Genomic DNA, 23,639 nt, shown 5'->3' with positions numbered 1-23,639 from the left:
GTGAGGTGATAGAGGCCTTGAGACTCACGTCCTATGCCAATCGTCTTCCCCGTACTCCGGTCCTGCAAGGTCACAAATTTATCAGAAAAGGTAATAGAGCAATTAAGAGTACGAGTGATTTTGCTGATGGAAATAAGATTAAAAGGACATTCAGGAGTATAAATGACAGAAGTGAGAGGTAGAGAAGGCAGAGGAAGGGCCAAACCAATACCTTTAGCCACAGTTTGAGAACCATTAGCTAAGGTAACAGTAGGTAAAGCAGAGGTAGTAGTAATAGAGGAGAAAAGATCCTTATTACCAGATAAGTGATCAGAAGCTCCAGAATCTAGAATCCAGGGTCCAAGAGAAGATGTGTGGGTAAGGCAGGCAGAGGCATTACCAGGCTGGGCAACAGAGGCAACAGAAACCTGAGATGCGGAAGAGCTCGGAGGCTGAGGCAGCTGAGAATCAGAGGACTGGGCCACATGGGCAATGCGAGGAGGTCGTCCATGTAACTGATAGCAACGATCGCAAGTGTGGCCAAGTTTATTGCAATAGGTGTAATGAGGACAATGACCTCTACCTCGGGTACCACTGCGGCCTCCTCGAGAGCTAGTTTGAGAAACTAACACAGAAGAATCTGAAGTGCTATCAAATGGCAAAGTCTGAGTGGAGGAGATACGGAGGAGGCGAGCAAACACATCATCCAAGGACAGAACTGATGAACTACCAAGAATCTGATCGCGGACAGGCTCAAGATCCGGACAGAGGCCAATAAGAGTAAGAACCATGAAGAACTTGTCAAGCTGTGTTTGTTGAGCCCCAACATCAGGAGTAAGAGGCATCACAGTCAAGAACTCCTCCTTAAGAGAGGCAATCTGGCCAATATAAGTAGATAGATCCAAGTCCTGTTGGCTGATATGGACAATAGCAAAAGCCACCTTATAAAGACGCTGGATATCATTCGTATATAATCCTTTGGCCTGAGTCCAAAATTTAAAACAAGTTTTGTAGGCCCGAAGATGAAGAAGAATCTTAGGATCAACCGATTGTCATAATACACTACATAACTGTGCATCTATCTTCCTCCACTGTACGCGGTTAACCTCAGGGATATCTGCCTCCTGTGTAATCAAGTGATCCTCATATCCTTGACCCATAAACCAAAGTTCAACAGAGGCAGACCAAGAAAGATAATTGTCACTGCCAACCAATTTCTCCGAAGTAATCATAGGAGATCTAGATATAACAGAGGAAAAAATGGAAGTTTTAGTAGCCATATCTACTTATCTGGAGAATGAAGTATATTTGGATCGAAGAGAGCCCTAATACGGTTGCAGATCGCGGCATGGCACCACCGGAAAGGTAGAAGAACACTTCCTTAGGCACGTACAGGGATTAGGATGGAGAAAAAGTAGCCGAAGCTCACTGAAAAAACTGTTTGGAGGGTCGGCGGAGGCAAAAAACCCCAAAAGAGGTACGTGCAGGGCTTGGATGGCAGAACCAGGGATGAAGGAAGGCTAGTCGGCGTCAGGCAAGGCTGGAGGAGGAGGCGCGTGGCCGGGAAAGTCCTCACGCGCCAGCGCGTGAGATGCAGTCATCGGACAGAAAATTGCGCGTGGACGGCGCGTGGATGATCTTTGGTTCCAGTGCCTTCACAAAAGTTGGAGATCTCCTCCAGGCGCTCCTTCTGGTATGGTCGGTGTCGGAAAAAGACGTCGCCGGGAAGTTCGCCGGAAAAGTTTGCCGACGGTGAGTGTTTTCTGACGACGATCCGACTGACCGGAAAGTATTGGGAGATGGGGAAGGTGACCGGAAGGTTTCCTGGAGTTGATGACACGGGAAACTGGAAAGAATTAGGTTTTCTCCCTTGGCTCTGATACCATGTTGAGAGAGAAAGAAAGAAGAAAGACCTTAATTCTCATTCATGTAATATCTACTTACAATTGAGAAATATATATATATATACAAGGCTAGGAGTCCTAACTACCATACATGTGACTTATATTAATAAGGAAAGATTATACACTATAAATACATTATATTCAACAAGTCTCATTTAAAGAAAAATAATAATATTTAAGATAAACAATGCAAAGGTGGTTAGGATAAAGACTTACCTAGAAAATATCTGTCATTTTTTCTCATGAAATCATAATGAAAATGAACAAGTAGCATGAATTGACAAAATACAGATCCCATCAAATAAATATAAAATACTAACCTTTTGGCAGCAACAACATCAGCCTCATCAAAGAAGATTATGCTTGGTGCTGCAAGGCGGGCCCTCTGAAATGTATTACGCAACAAAACTTCCCCTTCCCCCACATACATTGAATATAATTCTGCACCACTGGTTAATATTTTTTGTTAATTATCAAGAAATGCAACTGTAGCAACCAAGATTCACATAATTATGAAGCTAAAACATTCATAAATTAGTTTAAATCCCCTAAATTATCATGTGAATATTGGACTCTACTTTTCATGATGAGAACTTAAGGTGGCAGCTTGGAGTGGAGAGGAACAAAAGGAGAAGAGAAAGAAGTAAGACTGAGAGAGAAGAGGAAGCATACCTGTCGGGATGAACAAGAGAAGAGGAAAAGTGCACCTGCTGAGGCAAGGAAGAGGAGCACATGCTTCCATTGGAGTGAGGTTGTTACTGGAGGTATATAGAGCTAGGTTTAGGTTTTCCTCTCAAATTCTTCCTCTATTCTATCATTTTTTAGGCTTAAATGTTGGTTCTTCTTAAACTTTTGCAACTAAGAGGTTTACGCCTTAAATGGCGAAGCTTCAATCTCTCAGGAAGCTTCAGCTTGTAAGCCACGGTGCCAATCTTTTTCACGATCTCAAAAGTCCATCATATTTTGGAATTAATTCCCCCTGGAATTGCTTGCTCTTAATCTTCTTCCAGATCTGGGAAGTGAGTTTGAGCATAACTTTGTCTCCCTCTTGAAATTCTACTTCTCTTTCCTTTATCTGCATACTTCTTCATGCATCAACTTGCCTTCTCGAGGCTTTCCCGTGCTTCATCAAGTAGTTCTTGCCAAGTCTTAGCAATCCTATACGCTACAGGACTCACACTTCGTCCTGGCTACATATTCAAGGGCATATGTGGCTAGAACCAAATTGCCACCTCAAATGGGCTCTTCCCTATTTCAGAACTTTGATGTAGATCAAAGTTCATCACGTGTTCTTGTACGCCACCACAACTTTGCATCCCCGAAGAGATACATGGTCGTGATAGTTATTTATTCATTCGCGAGGATATGGGCAACACTGAAATACTGCTCCATGTCCCAAAGGAAGTTCTCCAAATCCTTCGTGTTCCACCTGCCACTGAAGGGTTTAGGTTCGGGCACACACAACTTTGATGGGGATGGTTCTAAAGCAAAGGGGCCTGCAACCTATAGATTTGTGAGGTCTACACAGGAAATGTTTGACAAAGCCTGTGAGAGTTTCGAAAAGGCAGTGAGAAGGATGAAAAAGTAGGTTGATAAGGGTAGAAGATCCTCACAATTTCCAATTGGAGACAAGGTCCTCCTGAAATTAACTCTTCATATTTGGAAAAATATGAGCAGCAAGACTGCACATCACCTAATATCAAATCTGTTATGCCCCGAGAATGGTATGTTGTGGATTCCTAAATACGATGGACCTTTCAAGGTAATGAAAAGGGGGTCAAGCAGCTTACAAACTAAAGTTACCGGACAGGCTAAAGATACACCCTATGATCCATGTAAGCTTCTTGAATCCTTACCATGAGGACCCAAGTCCAGGAAGGATACAAGCTAGATGTGTTCCACCAGTGATCTAAAAGTAGTTTGATCATGAGGCCGAGAAGATATTGGATCATCCAACCATGGTGATGAGCAAGAAAAATTGTAGAACTAATTTTCTGGTTCAATGGAAGGGCAGTCCCGAAAACAGAAGCAAGTTGGGAACAAATGTCACATTGTGGCAATTTGAGGAGGCAGTCCAGGCCTACCTGCAATCTCAATAGACGAGGGCATCAACTCTATCAGGTACGGGTGGTTTGTTAGCCCCTTGACATAGAGCATGCGACACCTTGGCCTCATGAGTAACCTATGATAAAGGCAAGGTGGCACAACGACGTAATATCTTGTGCAAGGAGGCGGCTTAGTAAGCCATGAGCGCAATGCCATTGGACATTGCAGCACCAAGACAGACTTGGCCAAGGTGTAGCAATGCAGCAGCAACCCAGCCAACTCAAAGGGGATGCCTAATGCTTAGCACAATGGTGTAATGCCTTCTGCACAGAGATGAGGAATCAAAGGGAAGTTTGGAACCTGATGTTACTTTATGGTGATTTGGCATGGCCACTAGACATACTTGTAGACCAAGTCGATAAGGGCATCAACTTCTCTAGGTGGGGATGATTTGTTAGCACCTTGACTTGAACCACATGACACCAAGGCCTCATGGGATGGCACCTTGCACCCATGAGTGACTAATGAGCAAGGCAAGGTGGAGACGGACACTTACAATGGTTCATGTGTAGGCTCAGTGGTGACTGGAGGTGCAGCAAGCGTTGCTGGCATGTTGGGGCAGCAGGCATTGCTAGGCACATTGGGCCAGAATGCGGCTTAGCACGTGATTCAGCATGTGGCACAACTCGACTTGACCAAAATTTATATGTCAAATTTTAGGGTGCTGGTATTTTTCCCGATCAATGAACTTTGTAGTGATGACATTGGCAATATGCAATAGCCTTGTCAAGGAGGAGCTTACATGCATTGTCATTTAGACATTTACAATTATGTTTACCAAGTTGAGAATGAAGCTTAATCATAAAAGAAGTGATGCTAAAATTGGTATAAAAGAAAGAAAACTAATATGAATTCAACATCAGGTAATGAGAAATAAAGTGACAACAAAGTGGTTTTTTCAATATAGAAAACACTTCATGGCATAAATATCTAATCAACTGGGGCAAGGATCCATTGGATAATAAACCAAAAGGAAGCAACTAGCAGCATAGCACAAAACAATTATACAAAATGCATAAGATTAAATAACAGGGCACATTTACCAAAAAAAAACATACCCACAAGCATGCACAAAATGAGAATAAAAGAAGCTTAATTTTAAATAAATGCTTATCAGCATGCAACTTGTTAATGAAATCAATAATGGTGGCTGGAAGGCAATTTTAGTCCAAATATAGACATGAGGTTACCTTCATATGTTTCTCAAATTTTTTTTTTTTTTTTTGATTGGAAACGCCACAAAGATATATTAATATAAAAAAGAAGTACAAGAAGAAGTACATATGTTTCTCAAAATTCATCTAGAACACTTAATCATTGTGGTTGAGGATACTTAATGAAACAATGAACTGAAAGACTATTCAAGTATTCCAATCACAAACACCAAATACAATTTAATCAATGAACTGAAAGACTATTCAAGTATTCCAATCACAAACACCAAATATAATGTAATCAATGAACTAAAAGACTATTTCAAGTATTTCAATCACAAACACCATATTGATACAAGGCAAGGTGCACAAAGAGCAATCCACCAAAATGGCACATTGAATTCTTCAGTTCAGCAAAATAGGAAGAATTGTTTAACCATTAGAATTGAGGATCCAGATGGTAAATTCCTTCAAAGGAGTGTGGCCTCAAGCTTTTACCCTTAAAGGGATTCCAAGGCAGGAAGTTTGTAGGTGGGTCCTCACTACCAGCATAAAATGACAAACAACATGTGTTGTTGTCCCTAAATTGCCTTTTGTTTCTTTTTAGGAGTGTTGCAAAGTGTCTCAAATTCTATTTTTGAGTCAATTGGAAAGTCATTGATAGTTTTCTAATAGCAAAAATTCTTACAAGGGAGTTTCTTATTATTATAAAGGAAATATCCTACTGTGAGATCTTTTAGAAATAAGCATCTTTGACAATTATACAATTAGTTTCCTATATGGAATCTTCCTATGTAATTAGGAAAAAATATAGGATGAGATTTTGACCAAAAAGGCAAGTTCCTTTTTAGGTGTAATTGGAACTTTGGGATTTGAGAGTTCTAGGGTTGTAATCTCCTTCAACAATAGTGGAAGTTCTTCTTTGTCTTCGCTCGTGGATGTAGGCTTTAGGCCAAACCACGTTAATCGTCGTGTGGTTTGTATGTTTTTGTTTTCGTTCCCTTATTCTTTTCCCCCTATTATTATTCTTTGTCATGGTTTTTCGCAAAGGAGTACTTGAAATTTCCCTATTATGCTTAAGTTTTCGTCAGTGAATAATCTCTTGCATAAAAGAGTTAAGATGGTTGAACCTCAAGGAGAAAAAAGAAGCTTGGGCGGCATGAGCTGCGGCTTTAGCAAGAGTGGTTTTTGAGCACCCCGGAGGTCCATGCAGAAGAATCCCTCTCATTGGTGATATCCCTAGCCTTGCAAATGCATCAGAATGTTTTATAGGCCATTCAACAGCTTGCTGGAGTTTTTTCTGTCCATAGATCAAGACATAGTTAGAGGTCAGTGTGAAGTGTTTGTGAAATGAACTCTGAATATTTGCTAACCTTCAAATCTTTAAGTCCTCCAATATCTTCCCAGGACACTTTTGGGATTTCTACAGTAACACCCCTTGTTATGCTTGGACCAACTATAGATCTTGCATGCTTCCAATCATCCATTGCTAAATGCACACCACCAACTTCATTTGCATCTGAAGACCTCACTGCAGACAACGTAGCCTCACGGCATAAAGCTTCCAAATCAGCCCCAACATATCCATTGCAAGATGCAGCTATGCCTTGTAAGTCTACTTCAGGATCCAACAAAAGTTTCTTTGTATAGAGCTGAACAATATTGACCCGATACAGTGTTAGATCCATATAACTGTTCCCACTCTAACATTCTACCAAACATCTTACAAAAGGTTAACTGTTTAAAAAAGTGGCCGGTGGGTGTCACTGAATAATTAACCTAAGACCATATAAACTTCAAATATGCTATATTTACCTTGAGAATTTGAAAGCGCTCCTCTTCAGTAGGCGTTGTAACTTCAACTTCTGCATCGAAACGCCCTGACCTTCTTAGTGCAGGGTCTATTGCATCCACTCTATGAACATAAAAAAATAAAATAAAATAAAATAAAAAACAGAAATAACAAATATATTCAAATGAAAGTTTTATAGATTTTCTTAAAAATAATAACAACAATGATAAAAGGGTATCTAACATTTATTGTTTTAGGAAAAGGTCATTTACACATATCTGGTGCAAAAACATTTCTTTCCTGTTTGTTTTGAGGAACACTCTACTGAAAACATTTTTTTTTCACATAAGCTCCTGTTGTTTCTCTACATGATATTTGTCAGCATAAAGGCATTTAATTCATAAACACATTTAGATGACAAATGAGAATTTTTCTAAGATTTTTCTAAGTTCCATGTATAGAATATTTGGATGTACACTGAAAATATGAAGCAAAGAATGTAATTTAAAATCTTGGTACTATTGGAAAATTGCGAAGGAAACAAAAACAAGGGAATAACTGGCAAATCTTATAGCCAATATATAGAAAATATTTCATTTTAAAAATAGAAGTGGAAGAAATTCTCAGCTGGCTCCTTGCTTAAATGTGGTTAACTATGCCATGATTATTCCCACCATCTTGACTTGCTGATTGCTGATATGATAACTATTGTAATGGCAATAGTTGATTCGTTAAGAAATGAAATGCTAAATGATTTTTATATCCTAAATGAGAATGCTAATCTGGATGAGTCATATACAAGAAAAGAGAAAATAAAAATGAATGCATTCATGAGAAGTTAGAAATAGAATAGTTGAAGAAAATATGAGAAGCATTTGGCCAATTAGCGTATAAGTCTGGGAGAGTGAAGTTTTGATACAAAATAGTAGGTGCCAACGGACAAGAGAAGAGTTGAAAAGAACATTCAGGCCAGTGCAATTAGAAAATACAATTTCCTAGGAAAAATGGAGTATATGGTTCTCAAAAAGCTGGGAAGCAAAAAAGGATTGATGTAGCTGAAGCAAAATCGTTGGGAACAGGTTAAGTTATGCTGTATTGGAAAGGGCTAAAAGGCTGTAATTGACCTAAAAGGAAAAGGAAAATCTTCTAGATCTAGAAATCCATTAGTATATATTGATTATTAGGAAAAAGCACAAGAAATCCATCTTTAACCAATTTCTTATAATGCCTTGACTTTGAAGGCCTTGGAGATCGAAGTTATTTGTTTAAATGAATGACTTGATATGTGTTTGGAATCCTTTAAGTGATTTAATTCTTTTGATTTATAAATTTTGAAAGAAAAACGTAAGTTCCATTATTTTGTAGTGTTCTTTCGATTTTCCTAGTAGCAGTTGAGTTCTAAGCTTTATTTTTTTCTTCATTTCCAGGGTGCATAAAAACTTATAATAACTTACAACAATTCATGTTTCTTGTTTAAATGGTTCCACACTCAAATATTTAGGCAAAAGCCACAAGAGTGTATATGAAAAAAATGTTTTTTTTTTTTTTAGATCAGAAACGAAGAAAATTATATTAATAGAAGAAAAGAACAAGAGAAAGAGAAAAAAACAAGAGAAGGATGAGAGGTCCTTCCCACAAAAACAAAAACTGAGCAAAGTAGAAACCACCCAACTTTAGAAAACTAAAAACAAAGAGAAACCCCAACACTCTCAAACTTTTGAAGTGCAAACCGCAGCCCAGTTGAATTGTAAAACACTTAGAGGAACTCCTCTAAAAACTGCAGTACAAGAGGCCTAAAGAGAGGAAAATAACAGAATCAAGTCCCATAACATCTCTTCCGTTCTCCCCTTATCCTCAAAAATCCTATTGTTTCTCTCTTGCCACACCATCCATAACAAAGTAAGGCAAGCGATTTGCCAAAGTGTCTTGCCTCTTAATGAATTCCCCAAACCTTTAAAAGCAATAACCAACATGTCCTCAATACTCCTTGGAGGGACCCAAGCCAACCTTGCTAGATTGAACAACTTGTGCCAGAGTCCAATAGTAACAGGACAATGAAGAAAAAGGTGGTCGATTGATTCTCCATTTCCTTTGCAAAGAATGCACCATTGAGGACAAAGGGATTTGTAGGGTCTTATCGATTGCAACTTGTCATTGGTGTTTACCTTCTCATGTACTACTAACCAAGCGAGGGTCTTAACCATTGAGGGGGCTTTTGAGCTCCACAAGATCTTGGCCGGAAGGAACAAGATAGGATTTGAGACTTTTAACAAAGCCAAGAAAAAAAATTTCACTGAAAACAAGTCTGATGATGACAAAGACCACGCTCTTGAATCTGCCAAAGAAGGAGAGAAAAACACTGAACTAAGGGAGGACATTAATCTCTGAAGGAGATCAATTTCTGAATCAGTAAGATTGCGACGAAAATTAAAATTCCAAGACAGTGGAAAAGAATTGCCAAGGGCATTTGAGATAGTGAGGTTTTTCACTTAAATAACTCTATAAAGACCAGCAAATTGAGAGCACAAAGTTTGGTTACCCCACCAAAGATCTTCCCCAAAACGAATTCTCTCCCTATTCCCCACCACTAGGCGAACAAAAGGGGAAAAATCCTGGAAAACTTGAGCAATAGCCTTCCAAGGACATCTGTGTGACCATCTAACCACCATGTTGGCGTCCCATCCATTAGGATGTATCCCATAAATACTCGCAATAACCTTATGCCAAATACCACTCCTTTCTCTAGGGAACCTCTAAAGCCATTTCCCTAAAAGAGCAATATTTCTCAAAGAAGTCTTCCCAAAACCCAAACCTCCCAACTCCTTTGGTCTACTAACAACATCCCATCTGATAAGATGATCTTTCTTCCCTTCCCCCGTCCCAGACCAAAGAAAATCCCTTTGCAGCTTCTCAATCTTTAAGGCTATTGACACTGGGATTTTGAAGAGAGAGAGGAAGTAACTAGGGATGTGAGACAGACTTGACTGAATTAAAGTAATCCTCTCTCCCAAAGACAAAAAGGCCTTTTTCCAACCATCCAACCTCCTCGAAATTCTCTCAACCACCGGATCCCAAAAGCCTATTGTCTTTGGGTTCTCTCCCAATGGAAGACCTAAATAGGACAAAGGCCACTCTGACACTCTGCAATAAAAAACCAAGGCCAAACTAGACAACAACTCTTGCCTTGTATTAATACCTGAAATTGTGCTTTTTTCTAAGTTGATTTTTAAACCTGATACTTGCCCAAAAACCAAAAGGATAATCTTGAGGTTTTGAAGATGTTCTAGAGAGGCTTTAGAGAAAAATATGATGTCATCTGCAAACTGTAGCAAAGACACTCTAGTCCTATCCCTCCCCATAAAGAAACCCTCAGTTGGCCCAGTTTCCTCTGCTCTGAACATCAACCTACTTACAACATCTGCTACTAAAGTAAAAAGGAAAGGAGAAAGGGGGTCTCCTTGTCTCAAACCTCTAAAGGCCTTAACCTAACCCTTTGCATTCCCATTAACTAGGATTGCAAAACTTGATGAAGACAAACATCCCCTTATCCAAGATCTCCATTTCGGGTTGAACCCCTTCCTTTCTAGCACATGATCTAAAAAGCCCCAATCCATATGATCATAGGTCTTCTCAAAATCGATTTTGAAGACTACCCCTTCCTCCCCTGACCTTTTCTCATCCACCACTTCATTTACTATCAACACAGCATCCAGAATGCGTCTCCCTTCAACAAAGGCTCCTTGAGAGCCAAAGATTGTTTCATGGAGGACTTTGCGTAAACGCCCTAATAAGACCTTAGCAATTATCTTATATAAACTTGTAACCAAGTTAATAAGTCTATAATATGAGATTTTAAAAGTTTAGCTTTTCTTAGGCACCATAGCAATGAAGGTCACATTTGTACTTTGATTTATTATCACATTGGTGTGGAACTCAAGAAACACCCTCATGAGATCCTCTTTGATCACATCCCAACACTCTTGATATACTGCAATAATAAAACCATCAGGACCAGGGGTCTTTTCCTTATTCAATTGGAAAACTACCAATCATACCTCCTCTTCAGAAAAAGGCCTGTCCAGCCAAACCGCACTCTCTCTAGAAATAGGGACCCAATCTAACCCTTCAACCCTCCAAGAAGCACCTAAAGAAATTTACAATCTCCTCAGAGATAACCTCAATGTTGCTTAAAGTCACCCCCCCCCCCCCCCCCTCTTCGAAATCAAAGACTTAATGAACTTCCTGCTTCACCTTCCATTGGCCATTTTATGAAAGAACTTAGAATTGCAATCCCCTTCTTTAATCCATTTGACCCTAGATTTTTGTCTCTAATGAACCTCTTCCTTTAATAACAAATCCTCTAGCTCCCTTCTTCTTAAGGTCCTTTCTGATACCAAATCAAGATTCAAATTCCCTTCTTGTTCAATTAGATCAATTCTACCTAAGTCCGAAAGAATGAACTTTTTCCTCTCTTAAATCTCCAAAGGCCACTTTATTCCAATCTTTCAATTTTGATTTAACAAACTTTAATTTCCTCATCAACTTGTGACCTTCCCAACCTTCAACCGTACACTCTTGCCACCAATCACTAAACTTCTCCTTAAGCTCAAGATAGAGCAACCACATATTCTCAAACCTGAAAGGAGTCGGACCCCATTTTAAAGGATTAGTTTCCAAACAAATTGGGCTATGATCTGAGGTCCATCTAGGAAGCGCCTCTTGAAGACTTTGAGAGAAAAAGTAATCCCACTCAGAAGAAAACAAAAACCTATCCAACCTCTTGCAAATAGGAGCAACTTGCATGTTTGACCAAGTAAAAGCCGCATTTCTTGAAGGGGGATCCAACAAACCACTCTCCCTTATAAACTCGTCAAAACACCTCATGTTGAATGTTAACCTAGAATCACCCGGTTTCTCAGATATCCTCCTTATTACATTAAAATCCCCTCCTACACACCACATTGGGAAAGTCAGACCATACAGGTCTTGAAGCTCCAACCAAAAGTCCTTCCTCCACAAAGGCTTATTCGGGCCATACACTAAAGTTAACCAAAAAGACCCTTCCTCACCAAAGTTCAACTTCACAGAGGAAGATTCTAACACCTTCTCTGTACACTTGAACTTATTTGAATCCCACATAATCACAATCCCCCCTAAAGCCCCACAAGCAGGAAGAGCAACCCACTCTATGCTTCTACCTTTCCAAACACTACTCACAAACCTCCTATCCCAAGTTTCTCTCTTTGTTTCCTGAAGCATCACAACATCTAGATTTTTATTTTTTTATTTTGATAGATAATCACAAATATATTAAAGGGCAAAGGCCACAAAGCATACAGGGAGTATACAAATCAGCCTAAAACAAGAACACAAAAAACAAGCAACCTCACCCACCCTTAAGTGGCCGCTAGCCACTCCAAAAAACCTAAGAGTGAAGAGGACTCCTCTCCAATATACACTCTAGCCCAACTTCACAAGTTACATACAAAAGAATTTTTGAGTTTCTGTATAGCTAAAGAACCTCCCCTAAAAGTTAATCTATTCCTTTCCTTTCATACCGTCCAAAAAATACACGACGGGATGGAATTCCAAATCTTTTTCCTTTTTTTTCCCCACAAAAGAGCCCCTCCAACTGAATAACGCGTCTTTAACTGACTCTGGGAACACCCACTAAACCCCAACAAGGGCAAGGACGATCTCCCAGAGGGCCCTTACCACTATACAGTGTAAAAGAATGTGATTAACATTTTCCTCTTCACAACCACACAAAAAACAGCGATTAGGGAGCTGTCATCCCTGTTTTTGAAGCCTATTCAAGGTGAGAATCTTCCCCCACGCGGCTTCCCAAGCAAAAAAGGCAGCTTTGGTTGGGACCTTGTCCACCCAGATGCATTTAGTCGGGAAGGCGCATGCATTGGGAACAACCAGCACATTATAAGCATCCTTAACCCCAAATTTGCCATGACCCCCACCTTTCCATAGCATTGAGTCCTCCTCTGAAGATATCCTTAAGTCCCTGAGCATATTAAGCAATCCTTTAATCAAGTCCAGCTCTCAATCATTAAAATATCTATAAAATCTAAGATTCCAACCTCCTTAACCAAGGCTTGGGTCCCACATCTCATTAACCGTTGCATTCCTATGGACCGCCAAGGCAAAAAGCTAGGGGAAAGTTTGGGATAGTGCCGCGTTGCCACACCACTAATCAGTCTAAAATTTAACTCTAGTCCCCTTCCCCACCTTAAACTTTATGCTATCCCAGCACCACTTTGCCTCCTTCATAATCTCCTTCCAAACCCCCACTCCATAAGTCCCACGGGCTTCTTTAGTTCTCCACCCAAAATCTCCCTGACCATATTTCACCCCAATTACCATCTTCCAAAGATTGTCATTTTCAAAGGCAAATCTCCATAACCATTTACCCAACAACGCTTTGTTCAAGGGATCAATCTTCCGAATGCCTAGGTCACCCTTCTCCTTTTGAGTGCACACCACCTCCCAATTAATTAAATGGACTTTCCTCTCCAAGCTTCCCCCTCCCCAAAGAAAGTCTCTTTGTAATTTTTCGAGCCTATTTGCAACAATATTAGGCATTCGAAAGAGGGACAAATTGTAAATAGGCAAGCTAGCCAATGTGCTCTTAATTAAGGTGATACGCCCACCCTTCGATATATATTGTCTTTTCCACTGGACTAATCTTCTCCTCATTCTCTCTTCCACCCCATCCCATATAGAAATAGCTTTGTGATGGGCTCCAAGGGGCAGCCCCAAGTAAACAGTGGGCAGAAACCCCACTTTGCACCCAAGCTCCACTGTCATTTCCTCAATTTCTTCCATCTCACCAACCGAAATTAAGACGCTCTTATCTAGATTAATTCTGAGACCGGAAGACACCTCAAACCAAGCCAGAATCCAGCTTAAAGTGGATAGTTGCTCTTTCCTAGCTTCACAAATGATGATTGTATCATCAGCAAAAAGAAGATGGGAAACTATCATCTCCACTTCCCCTCTCCCTCGAATTCTGCAGCCTGACAAGAAGCCCCCATCAACCGCCCTTCTTATCAAATTGCTTAGCACTTCCATGCCCAACACAAAGAGATACGGAGAAAGAGGATCTCCTTGCCTTAGCCCCTTGGAATTCGAGAAAAAGCCAGCAAGCACCCCATTGATCACGACTGAAAATTTGGCGGCTGAGATGCACCACCAAATCTACTCCATCCACCACGACCCAAAGCCCATTTTAAACAAAACTTTCATGAGAAAGTTCCAATTGATACTGTCATAGGCTTTTTCAATGTCCAATTTGCAGATAAGCCCTTTCTCGTTTCTTTTGTGCCAGAAATCAATCACCTCATTAGCAACAAGTGACGCATCCAAAATCTGTTTGCCCCTCACAAAGGCATTTTGATCTCCAGAAACCACCTTGTCTAACACCTTCTTCAGCCTATTCGCCAACACCTTAGTCAAAAGCTTATACAACCCCCCTAACAAACTGATTGGCCGGAAATCCCCCAGGTCTTCAGCCCCTCCTTTCTTAGGGATGAGGACCAAGAAGGTGGTATTAAGGCTTTTGGCAAAAGATCTCTGGTCATAAAACTCTTTAAACAGGTCCACAATCTCCTCCTTCACAAACTCCCAGCTTGATTGCCAAAAAGCCACTGTGAACCCATCTAGGCCTGGAGCTTTATCACCATTCATTTCCATTAGGGCAGAGTAAATTTCCTCCTCAGTAAAAGGCAGCTCCAAGACTTCAGCTTCACAGGAATTGAGGCGATTAAGGTGCAGCTCCTCAATATCAGCTCTCCAGCCTGGCTCTTCTGAGAGCAAATGCTGAAAAGCATTCACTATCCCCTCCCTCACCTCCTGGTCCTCAGTCATCCACACCCAATTAATTTTAATTCTATCCAGGGAATTATTCCTTTGGTGGGCATTTGCCATCCTATGAAAAAAGCCAGTGTTTCTATCCCCTTCCTTAAGCCACAGCTCCCTTGACAATTGTCTCCAGTGGGTCTCTTCCATTAAAACCCACTTTTTAAAAGATTCCTTGACTTCTTTTTTTTAGCTCAGTTTCTCCTTCAGAAAGGCTCCTCTCACTTTCCACCCCATCCCAGAACTCCACTTGTTGAAGAGCTGAGTTCTTATTAGCTTCCAGCCTACCAAACACCTCCCTATTCCACACTTTGATTTTTTGCTTCAGCTCCTTCATTTTAGTGGCTAATCTGAAACTGGCCCTCCCTCTCACCTCAAGCCCCTGCCACCAACCCCGAAGAAGGTCCGTAAAGCCATCAGCTTTAAGCCACATATTTTCAAACCTAAACAGGGAAGAGCCCCTCCTTAACCTACCCCCCATCAACAAGATAGGAAAATGATCTGAGGTAGGTCTGGGTAGCCTGCTTTGCACGACCCCATTGAAATGATCAAGCCAATTCTGGGTCACTAGGAACCTATCCAATCTAGCCCAAGCCTGATTATTCATCCTCCCACTCTTGGTAAGCACACCCCCTTGCAATGGAAGGTCAATGAGCTTTAACTCATCAACAATCTGGGCAAACCTTCTCATTGCACTCGTTAGCCTTCCCTGATTACTCCTTTCCCTCTGGGATAGGATGACATTGAAGTCACCCCCTAAACACCAAGGATCATCCCAAATGCCTCTAATCGCCCCTATCTCCTCCCACATACACTCTCTTTCCTCTCTAGAGAAAGGCCCATACACACCAGTAAACATCCAAACTAGCCCATCTTCCACGTTCCTCAGCCTACAAGAGATTGAGAAGTTTCCCACCTCCATTTCAAGCACTTTCAGGGTCCTCTTATCCCAGCAAATCAATAAACCTGCCGCAGAACCATGGGCATCCAAGGTACCCCAATCGAGAAATCTACCACTACCCAAGCTTCTCACCAGCCCCTCTGTCATTGCCTGAATTTTGGTCTCCTGGATGCAGAACAAATCCACCCTTTGACTTCTGATCATGGCCTTAATCACCTTTCTTTTGGAACTGTCGTTAACTCCACGAACATTCCAACTCAAGAGTCTTAACTTCATTTAACCACCATGATCTAACACCCTCTTACTTGCATTCCACATTTCTGTTTCCCCCCCCCCCCCCCTCGTAGTTAATTGAGCACTCTAATCTTTTCAATTCCCTTTCGAACTTATATTTTTCTAAAAGGTTTTTGTTGTGGACTCTTTCCCTTCTCTTTCGGATTTTAACCAAAAAATCCAAAATGTCTTTCTCCAGATCTTCTATCGAAAACCCCAAAAACTTACTGAATTTGGCCAAATCACTTTCCTCCCAACTATCCTCCTCCCAACCCTTTCCTTCTCGTGGCATAGATTGAACTAAACACAACTCCTTTCCACAGTTTTCGTTGCAGCCATTGATAACCTTCGTCAATTCCCAGCGGCTGACATTCTCCTCTTCTAGGGGTCCCGGAGTGAGGAGCATGCGTAATGGGATTTCCCTCTGGGAAGTCACCCTATCGTTCCCAGAAAGATCGCAATACTCCCCCAATGGAGTCTGACCGAAAAAGAAAGAAGGAGAAGATGAGGACCCAAACGCCAACAAACCACAAGGGTTAAGAGCACACTCATACCTCAACGCTTCCTCAATTAGGGCACTATCATTCCTTGATCTCTCCACAGAATAGAGTTCCTCCTCAATTTGCTTCCGCCGGCCATCTTTCACCCAGAAGGAAAAGCTTTCAGCGTCTGAACCCCTCAAAAGACTTGGGCCAGCCCACACCAGTGGCAGGGCCACACTAGAGCTACCCACCAAAGATTGGGATGGGCCTCGGCAGTCGTCCATCCTAGCCAGCCCAGGCGCCCCAATGGCCTCCAAGGCCTTAAACCTCCTAGAGCCCTCCAAAGACGAAGGCCCAGTAGAAGACGACCCAACCTTAAGAGAAGGGGATAAGACTAGGTCAAGCCCAATGGGCCCAGAGCCCAAATCGGAGCTTCGAACAGCCTCAGTAGGGCCAAGCTTAATGGGCTCCCCTATAAGCTGTAGGCCTTCCTGGTCCCCCACTGACAACCCAACGAGGCCCCGAGACCGAGCCCAATGAACCCACCTGTCTGCCCCCGCGTCCCATCAGCAGACTGCAAGTGGGTCTCGATCCTTGCATCGTCAACCTCTTCCAACACGCGCGTGCAGAGATGTCACCCTCAACCTCTCCTTTCTGCTCCGTTGTTCTTCCCCCTCCTCTCTGCCGACAACAATCTCATTACCGGCCTTACCTCCCACCACAAGGTTAGCGAATAACACACCCCTTCGACCCCAATTTCCACCACGCTAGGGATGTCCTCACCGTTTAGCTTCACCAGAATCCTTGCCCATTGCAACTCCTCCAGCTTCTCCGTTTGAGAATCAATAGCTAAAAATCCCCCATACTTCTCCCCTACCTTTCTAAGGACGGCCTGATCCCATAAAGAGATGGGTAACCCCACGATTCTCACCCATGCCTCGTTATTCTTCTCTCCTTCCATCAGACACCCCGTCCTAGGGCTCCATTTCTCCAGTCGCAGAAATGTCTTCCCTAGCAAAATTCCTCCCAGATTTAGAGTTTTTTCGGCTTCAACCATCTCAAACTCCAGCAGCACCTTTTCCCTTTCCAACTTAGCCAAACCTAAGTTGCCCTTCAACCCCCAAGTTTGTGCCATTTGGGTCCCCCAACTTCTCAAGTCATCCCCTTTCACTGATTTTGGATCCCACGAGCCAACGAGGCAGTGATCCAACCTTTTTAGATTTCGGCTAAGGTCCTTGTGGCTTACTTCCACCCTAGCCACTGACCTGCCTTTGCGATTTTGCAGCTTAACCACTTCCGCAAAACTTTTCCCCAAAATGGGCATCGACGGCATCGCCTCGTCCTCTGACTCTCCTTCCTCTCCGTAGCAACACCCAAAGCCCTAAGCGTCTCCACCATAGAAACCCAGCCCCCTTTCCCTCCTCTTCCTTTGGGGATAAAGATGTTGAACCTTTTCTTCTCCAGATCCTCGACACCCAGACGGATGAAGCATCCCCCCTTGTTTTCATCACGCAACAGCGAGTCAATCCTCCCTCTTTCCTTCCAATTTCTTATCCATTTGCCAGTTCGCGTGTCCTTAATGCATAGAGCCAAACTTTCCACAAAAAGCCCTAGACTATCCGGACCCATCTTAAACCACGACGACACCCCTCTTTTCCTTTCCACAATAATGACTTGCACTTTGCCCTTCTTCTTTTCTACCTCGATCTCGAAGGTCTTCGACTCCACCTCGAAGCTGCTCTTCCTCCGGCTGTTCCAAGGCTCCAAGCGGACGATGCTTTCTGCACCATCGCTCGCACACAGATTCACTCGCTCTCCTCCCTCGCTCTTACTCTCTCTCTCTCCAGCCCTCTCTCTCTCGCTCTTCTCCATCGCATCATCACAACATCTAGATTTTGAGAACTTAAAAACCTTCTGACAGTCCTCCTTTTCTTCTTGGAACCTAATCCTCTTGTATTCCAACTTAAGATCTTCATGTAAACAAAAAACCCAGCACAAGCTGCAACCAAACCTAAGCCTCTCCCTGGGTTCCACAATTATTTTTTCTCTTCCTTCTAAAATAGACCTTGTCCGCAGAAGGAGTACTCTTGCTCTCTACTACCACACCTTTTCCATTATCTCTGACAATTCTAATCCTCAAACTCTCTAAAACCGACTGAACCTTAACCATCTTCCTAGGCGTGAGGCCCTCAATCTGAAAACCTTCCAACGGGAGGGTGGGAGGTTCTAACTCTGGGGATGAAACCTTACCTGAGACGCAAAGCATCTCGGGCTACTAAGTGATTCCCTAAGGAAAGGACAATCTTTAAAATTTCGGTTAGAGGCTTCTAAGGGGAACACCACACCTTCAGAAAAGGGCACGCCAACACAACTAAGCTCAACACCAGGAGAATTCAAAAAGGGAACAACCTGAGAAGCAAAGTTTGACTCCAGAGGAATCGAAAAAAAGAGTTGGCACCGAAAAGAGGAAACAGCAGAAACAGAGGAGACGGGAAGAGATTTTGGAACAAAAGCCCCAGCCAAAGGATGACCCTACTCAGAGGAAGCTGAGAAAGGAAGACACACCTTGTTAACCATACTGCAACACGAAAGCCCTTCGTCTCCCTCTGTCTCCCCGATGATATCTTGGGAAATTTCTGGAACAGGAGAAAGAACGCCCTTATTGGAGACTGAACTGCACCGGAAAATGGCTAGATTTGCTTCCGCCGAACCACCCCCATCTAGGTTACGTTTCAGTGCAAAAGACAACACCTTTAGGCTGGGAGGCCAACTTCTTGTTTTACGCCTTGCAGAGACTAAGGGGCCTTTTATCTTTGACGACTCTTGAGAGTGAACAATCGACATTACCTCCTTTGCGGAGGATCCCCAGCATTGGAACTTTGAGGACGAAGGTGCTACAAGGCTGCCATTAAAAGATCCTGCTTCTGTTTCGTGGGCTGGATCAGCAGGAGGCCCCAAACTGGGCCCTAACAAATTGGGCTTTAAACAAGGCATCTGGCTTTGTTGGCCCGATAACGCTTCCCACCGTTGGGCCCAAGAGACTCCCTCCGTAGCCTTTCTCCACCAAATTTGAAACTGAAGAATGAGAACGGGAACGATCAAGAGTCCTCCAGTTGTAGCACTCATTGTCCCTAGTAGTAACACATAGCCCCGCAGAGTTCTATGGCCTCTTAGAGACGCAACCTCCCGCTGACATCAACTCATCCTTGCTTCGAGTTGACTCAAACCAGAGAAGGTCGTCTCCTTCAACTTCTCCGATGACTGAAATTGCAACCGTGAACAACGAGGCCCCATCTTCCACCTCTAGCAGCGCAGGTAGCACAACATTTGGAAGCATCTCCTCCCACAACTTACCTTCGACAGGTCTACAAGCTTCAGAGAGTCTCGTGCCACCTTCATTACCTTCCCCCACTTCTGCAGAATGTATCTCAACTGAACCTCGTCCCATAAATGAAAAGGAAGGCCTCTTAGTTCTAACCAACCCCTTCTAAATTTTCCAAATACAACCGTATTTTCTCTTGGCGACCATCTCCTCAGAAAAACAGGCCCTCCTCTCACTATTAAACTCCCCTGATCTTAAAACCAATCGGCTCTCCTTGCAAAATCCACGCAAAAGCACCCCTTGTAAGCGGAAATAGGGGTTACAGACACCATTCCTTTCATATCCATCATCCTCGCAATAGCTTTTCCTATATAAAACCAATCTTGAACTTTTCCTTTGCTTTCACAAATTACAGCTCTGGCCCATTTTCCAACTGGCAACAGAGCTTCGTTCCTAGGTCCTTCCTCTGCAACCACATCTACATAGGACCGACCTCCTCTATAAATGCCCTTACTCACCTGAGAATCTTCAATCGTCTCCTTCAAGGCTCTTACAACTTGATCAGACAAGTCTTGCATTGAAGAAATCGTCTTCCTAAGGGCTTCCCACCCATTTCCTTTAACACCCTCAAGAACAAGTAGAACTAAAGGTTTCCTCTTTGTAACAAATTCTGTAATTTTCATAAATCTCCCTCTACTATTGAAACAAATCTCCATCAAATGAGTCCTAGTCTTGCCCCTAATCTTTCGAATAAAACCCCTAGAAGCCTCCAACTCCACAACTTTCTTCAAATGCTCCGACAACCAATCCAACTCCTCCTCTCCAAAACCTATCGAGACAACAAAACCTCGACTTCTCTTTGTTATTGAGATCTAGGTTCCCCCATTAGAGCTTTCAAACTTTACCTGGAAAGCCTTTTTCTCCACTTCAAAAAACTTTGCCATCAGACCCCCAATTAGCCTTATTTATAGGCTTTAGAAAACCTTCAAATTTGAACAAAACCATGAAAATAGAAAACCTTGAAAAAAATGTTTTTACCAGCCAAGTTTATCTTAAACACAATTACATGTTTTTCCCACTTCTATGGCTATAACAACAGAGTTTTAATAATATTTTCCAAATTATCTAGTAACTCCAGAGACGAATAAAATAAAGAATATATATATACATATGTATTTTCAACAAACAATTGAGCGTAGAAAATCATATATGTATATAGAAATATTAATGAAATGACCAAATAAGTAAATAGAGAGAGCCCCTAAAACAAAAGGTGTAAAAATAACCTATTAGTTGATGCCACCACGACAACTTGTGGTACAGATGCTGACAAGGGCTTATTGGAATCCATCAGGGTAAATAGCTGAGAGGCTAGACGAATGTCTTGTTCTCTCCTGCACATGAAACATGTCATACATACGTAAATAGACAAGTTTCTTTTTCTATTTTTAACCAGATATCAACAAAGAAAGAAAATTGGAAAACAAAGAAAGACAAGCTAGGAAGTAGCCAACAGATGTATTAGCACATTCCATTGTTCCCAGGTTCTCAATTGATCCAGATTGGCATGTTTCAAATTATTATACAGGAAAAGAAACAATCAATAGAAAACAAAAGCAACAACCTCTGCATTTTGCAAACAAGAAACCAATGTGCTTTGTGAAATGATGATAGAGTTATGGATGGATTTAGCCTAAAGTATAGTTCGGTGTACAGAATACATAAACTTCACTATAAGAAATGAACACATGATTGACAACAGTTATTGTTTTGTACCTTAACTCTGTTTTCTTGATTTGAACCATACCTTAAGTTTATCTCGGACATAATTTACAAATCATTCCCGATTCAACATTGATTAAAGTTTCATCAAACATAAAGTTGAAAAACTTGCATACCTACAACTATTTAACCATGAACTGACATTGTTTCTAGATAGATCAAAATTCAACACCAGACTGAGATTTAGAATTTTGATGATTTTCACCAAGCCGTCAAGCCATACATTATATGAAGATGTCTTCCACAACAATCAAAAAAGTAACAGAAATGATTGTTTGGAAGTGACTGCATTCTCATCAATGTTTAAAATCTACTTTGACCCAATCAACCAAGCTAGGGAAGTAGCATATTTCCATTTTATTCCTGCTTATTATACGTCAGTTTTTTAAAGAATCCTACATTTACCTCCTTTTCCCACTGCTGATGCACACTTTTTTTTTTCCATTCAAGAGTTCTTAAAGTGATTTTTCTCACTAGTGACGTTAATTTCAGTTATTTGAACACAAAATCATTAAATAGATAACTCTGCCACAAAACTTCATACTTCTCAAATTATCCCAACTATGTATGATGCAGTATCACTAACCCAGCTGACTAACCAAGTCACTTGGCCAAATTTGTTGTCCAGATCAGATTCCAAAGTTTGCTTTCAGAACAATCAGCACATTTATCTGATTTGCCAATGAAGTGATCGTATGAACACCAGCTATGACTTCACCTAGAAGCAAAAATGAGACATCTATATTCAATTATATCAATTAGACTTGAGATCAGATCCTGCCATCATATCAATTACATGGTAGGGAAAGAAGTCTAATTTAATAACTAATGCGAGTTTTGTGAGTCTAGAGCTTGGAAATCTTTAAGATGGACCATCAAGTGAAGGGTCCAAATCTCCCTATGCATGAGATTACGGATTCAGAGATTAGGTAGTTCCCATATAAAAATATTTTCTTTGATAGGCAGACAGAGAATATATTAAGCAGAGTCTAAAAAAAAATAAAAGTGGTGCACCCTATGTATACAAAGTGGTATACAAGTCCTTTATAAAAAAACTCATCTTCCAATTACAATAAAAGATGTATTTATCAGCTTTCTTATATGTATTATAACAGAAACACCAATTAGGGTCACTTCCATATTAAACAGATGGGGATTTCATCCACTCAAGGTATGGGGAATCTAGCCAAAACCAACTTATTAAGTGGAAGGGTATGTGTATGCCTCAGCAAAAGAGTGGGGCTAGGATTGGATGAGATTTCTTTAAATAGAGCCCTAATAGGTAGACAGATTGGAGATTTCATACAAAGCAAACCCAACTATTGCATTTTGTTATTAAAATTAACTATAGTTTGCAAGCTTTATGAATGAGATGCTAATGCTGGGGAAATACATCATAAAGTTGCCCTTGGAAAGCCATCTCCTGAGGTTTTCCTGACCTCTATTTCCATGTGAGATCCATTGTTAAAAATAGATTCAAATTCATTTTTGGAGAGATTCAGGGCAAGGAAATCAACCTTTGAAAAATTCCCTTCCCACTTTTTTAGAATTCAAGGTGGAGGAACACCACTAAATCTTTTTTGATAAGTAAGCAAGAGTGGAGGAAGACCACTAGCTCTAATCTCTGCTCAATCTTTAATCCTACCCAATCTACTTTCACTTTTCTCCTGTATTTCAAGAAACTGTCCACATATCAACCTCTATTTGTATTTTGTAAGGAGCATTGCTGTTCCTTGGAGAGGAGGGGTTTGTTTACCTCCAAATATTTCTTTTAGTCAATAAGGTAAATAACTTGGAAAGTCAAGGGGCCCCTCCCAAAATAAAAAATAAAAATAAAAGATAAAAAAATAACAATAAATAAAACATTTGCATGATTTGTAACTAGGAGGTCACTACCAATTATATGACCCAATGTAAGAAGACTTATAAAACCAACAAACCAAGACAGAGGCTTCGCATGCTTAAGAGTAGCATGCAACACTTGTTTCTGCACTGCCCCATCTCTAATAGGCTATGGCAGAGGTTGTTCAATTTAGTTGGGATTTTGTGGAGAGGCTCCAAAAGAAATCTGTTAT

The 23,639-nt window shown here is 41.4% G+C and overlaps 1 protein-coding gene across 1 annotated transcript in view; it reads right to left on the bottom strand.

The window, feature by feature from the left end:
- The window catches only part of LOC117924367 (cell division control protein 48 homolog B), a 45,289-nt gene that overhangs the window by 18,608 nt on the left and 3,042 nt on the right, over nt 1-23,639 (bottom strand). Inside the window, exons 6-10 of the mRNA XM_034842981.1 lie at nt 21,069-21,176; nt 6,959-7,058; nt 6,517-6,795; nt 6,274-6,443; nt 2,204-2,332 (exon numbers count right to left, since the gene is read on the bottom strand). Coding sequence (XP_034698872.1) covers nt 2,204-2,332; nt 6,274-6,443; nt 6,517-6,795; nt 6,959-7,058; nt 21,069-21,176 — 786 coding nt within the window. The remainder of the gene's footprint in view (nt 1-2,203; nt 2,333-6,273; nt 6,444-6,516; nt 6,796-6,958; nt 7,059-21,068; nt 21,177-23,639) is intronic.

Source organism: Vitis riparia, chromosome 10 (genome assembly GCF_004353265.1).
Source record: "Vitis riparia cultivar Riparia Gloire de Montpellier isolate 1030 chromosome 10, EGFV_Vit.rip_1.0, whole genome shotgun sequence".
NCBI classification, from domain to species: Eukaryota; Viridiplantae; Streptophyta; class Magnoliopsida; order Vitales; family Vitaceae; genus Vitis; species Vitis riparia.
This window is presented reverse-complemented; position numbering and strand designations above follow the sequence as displayed.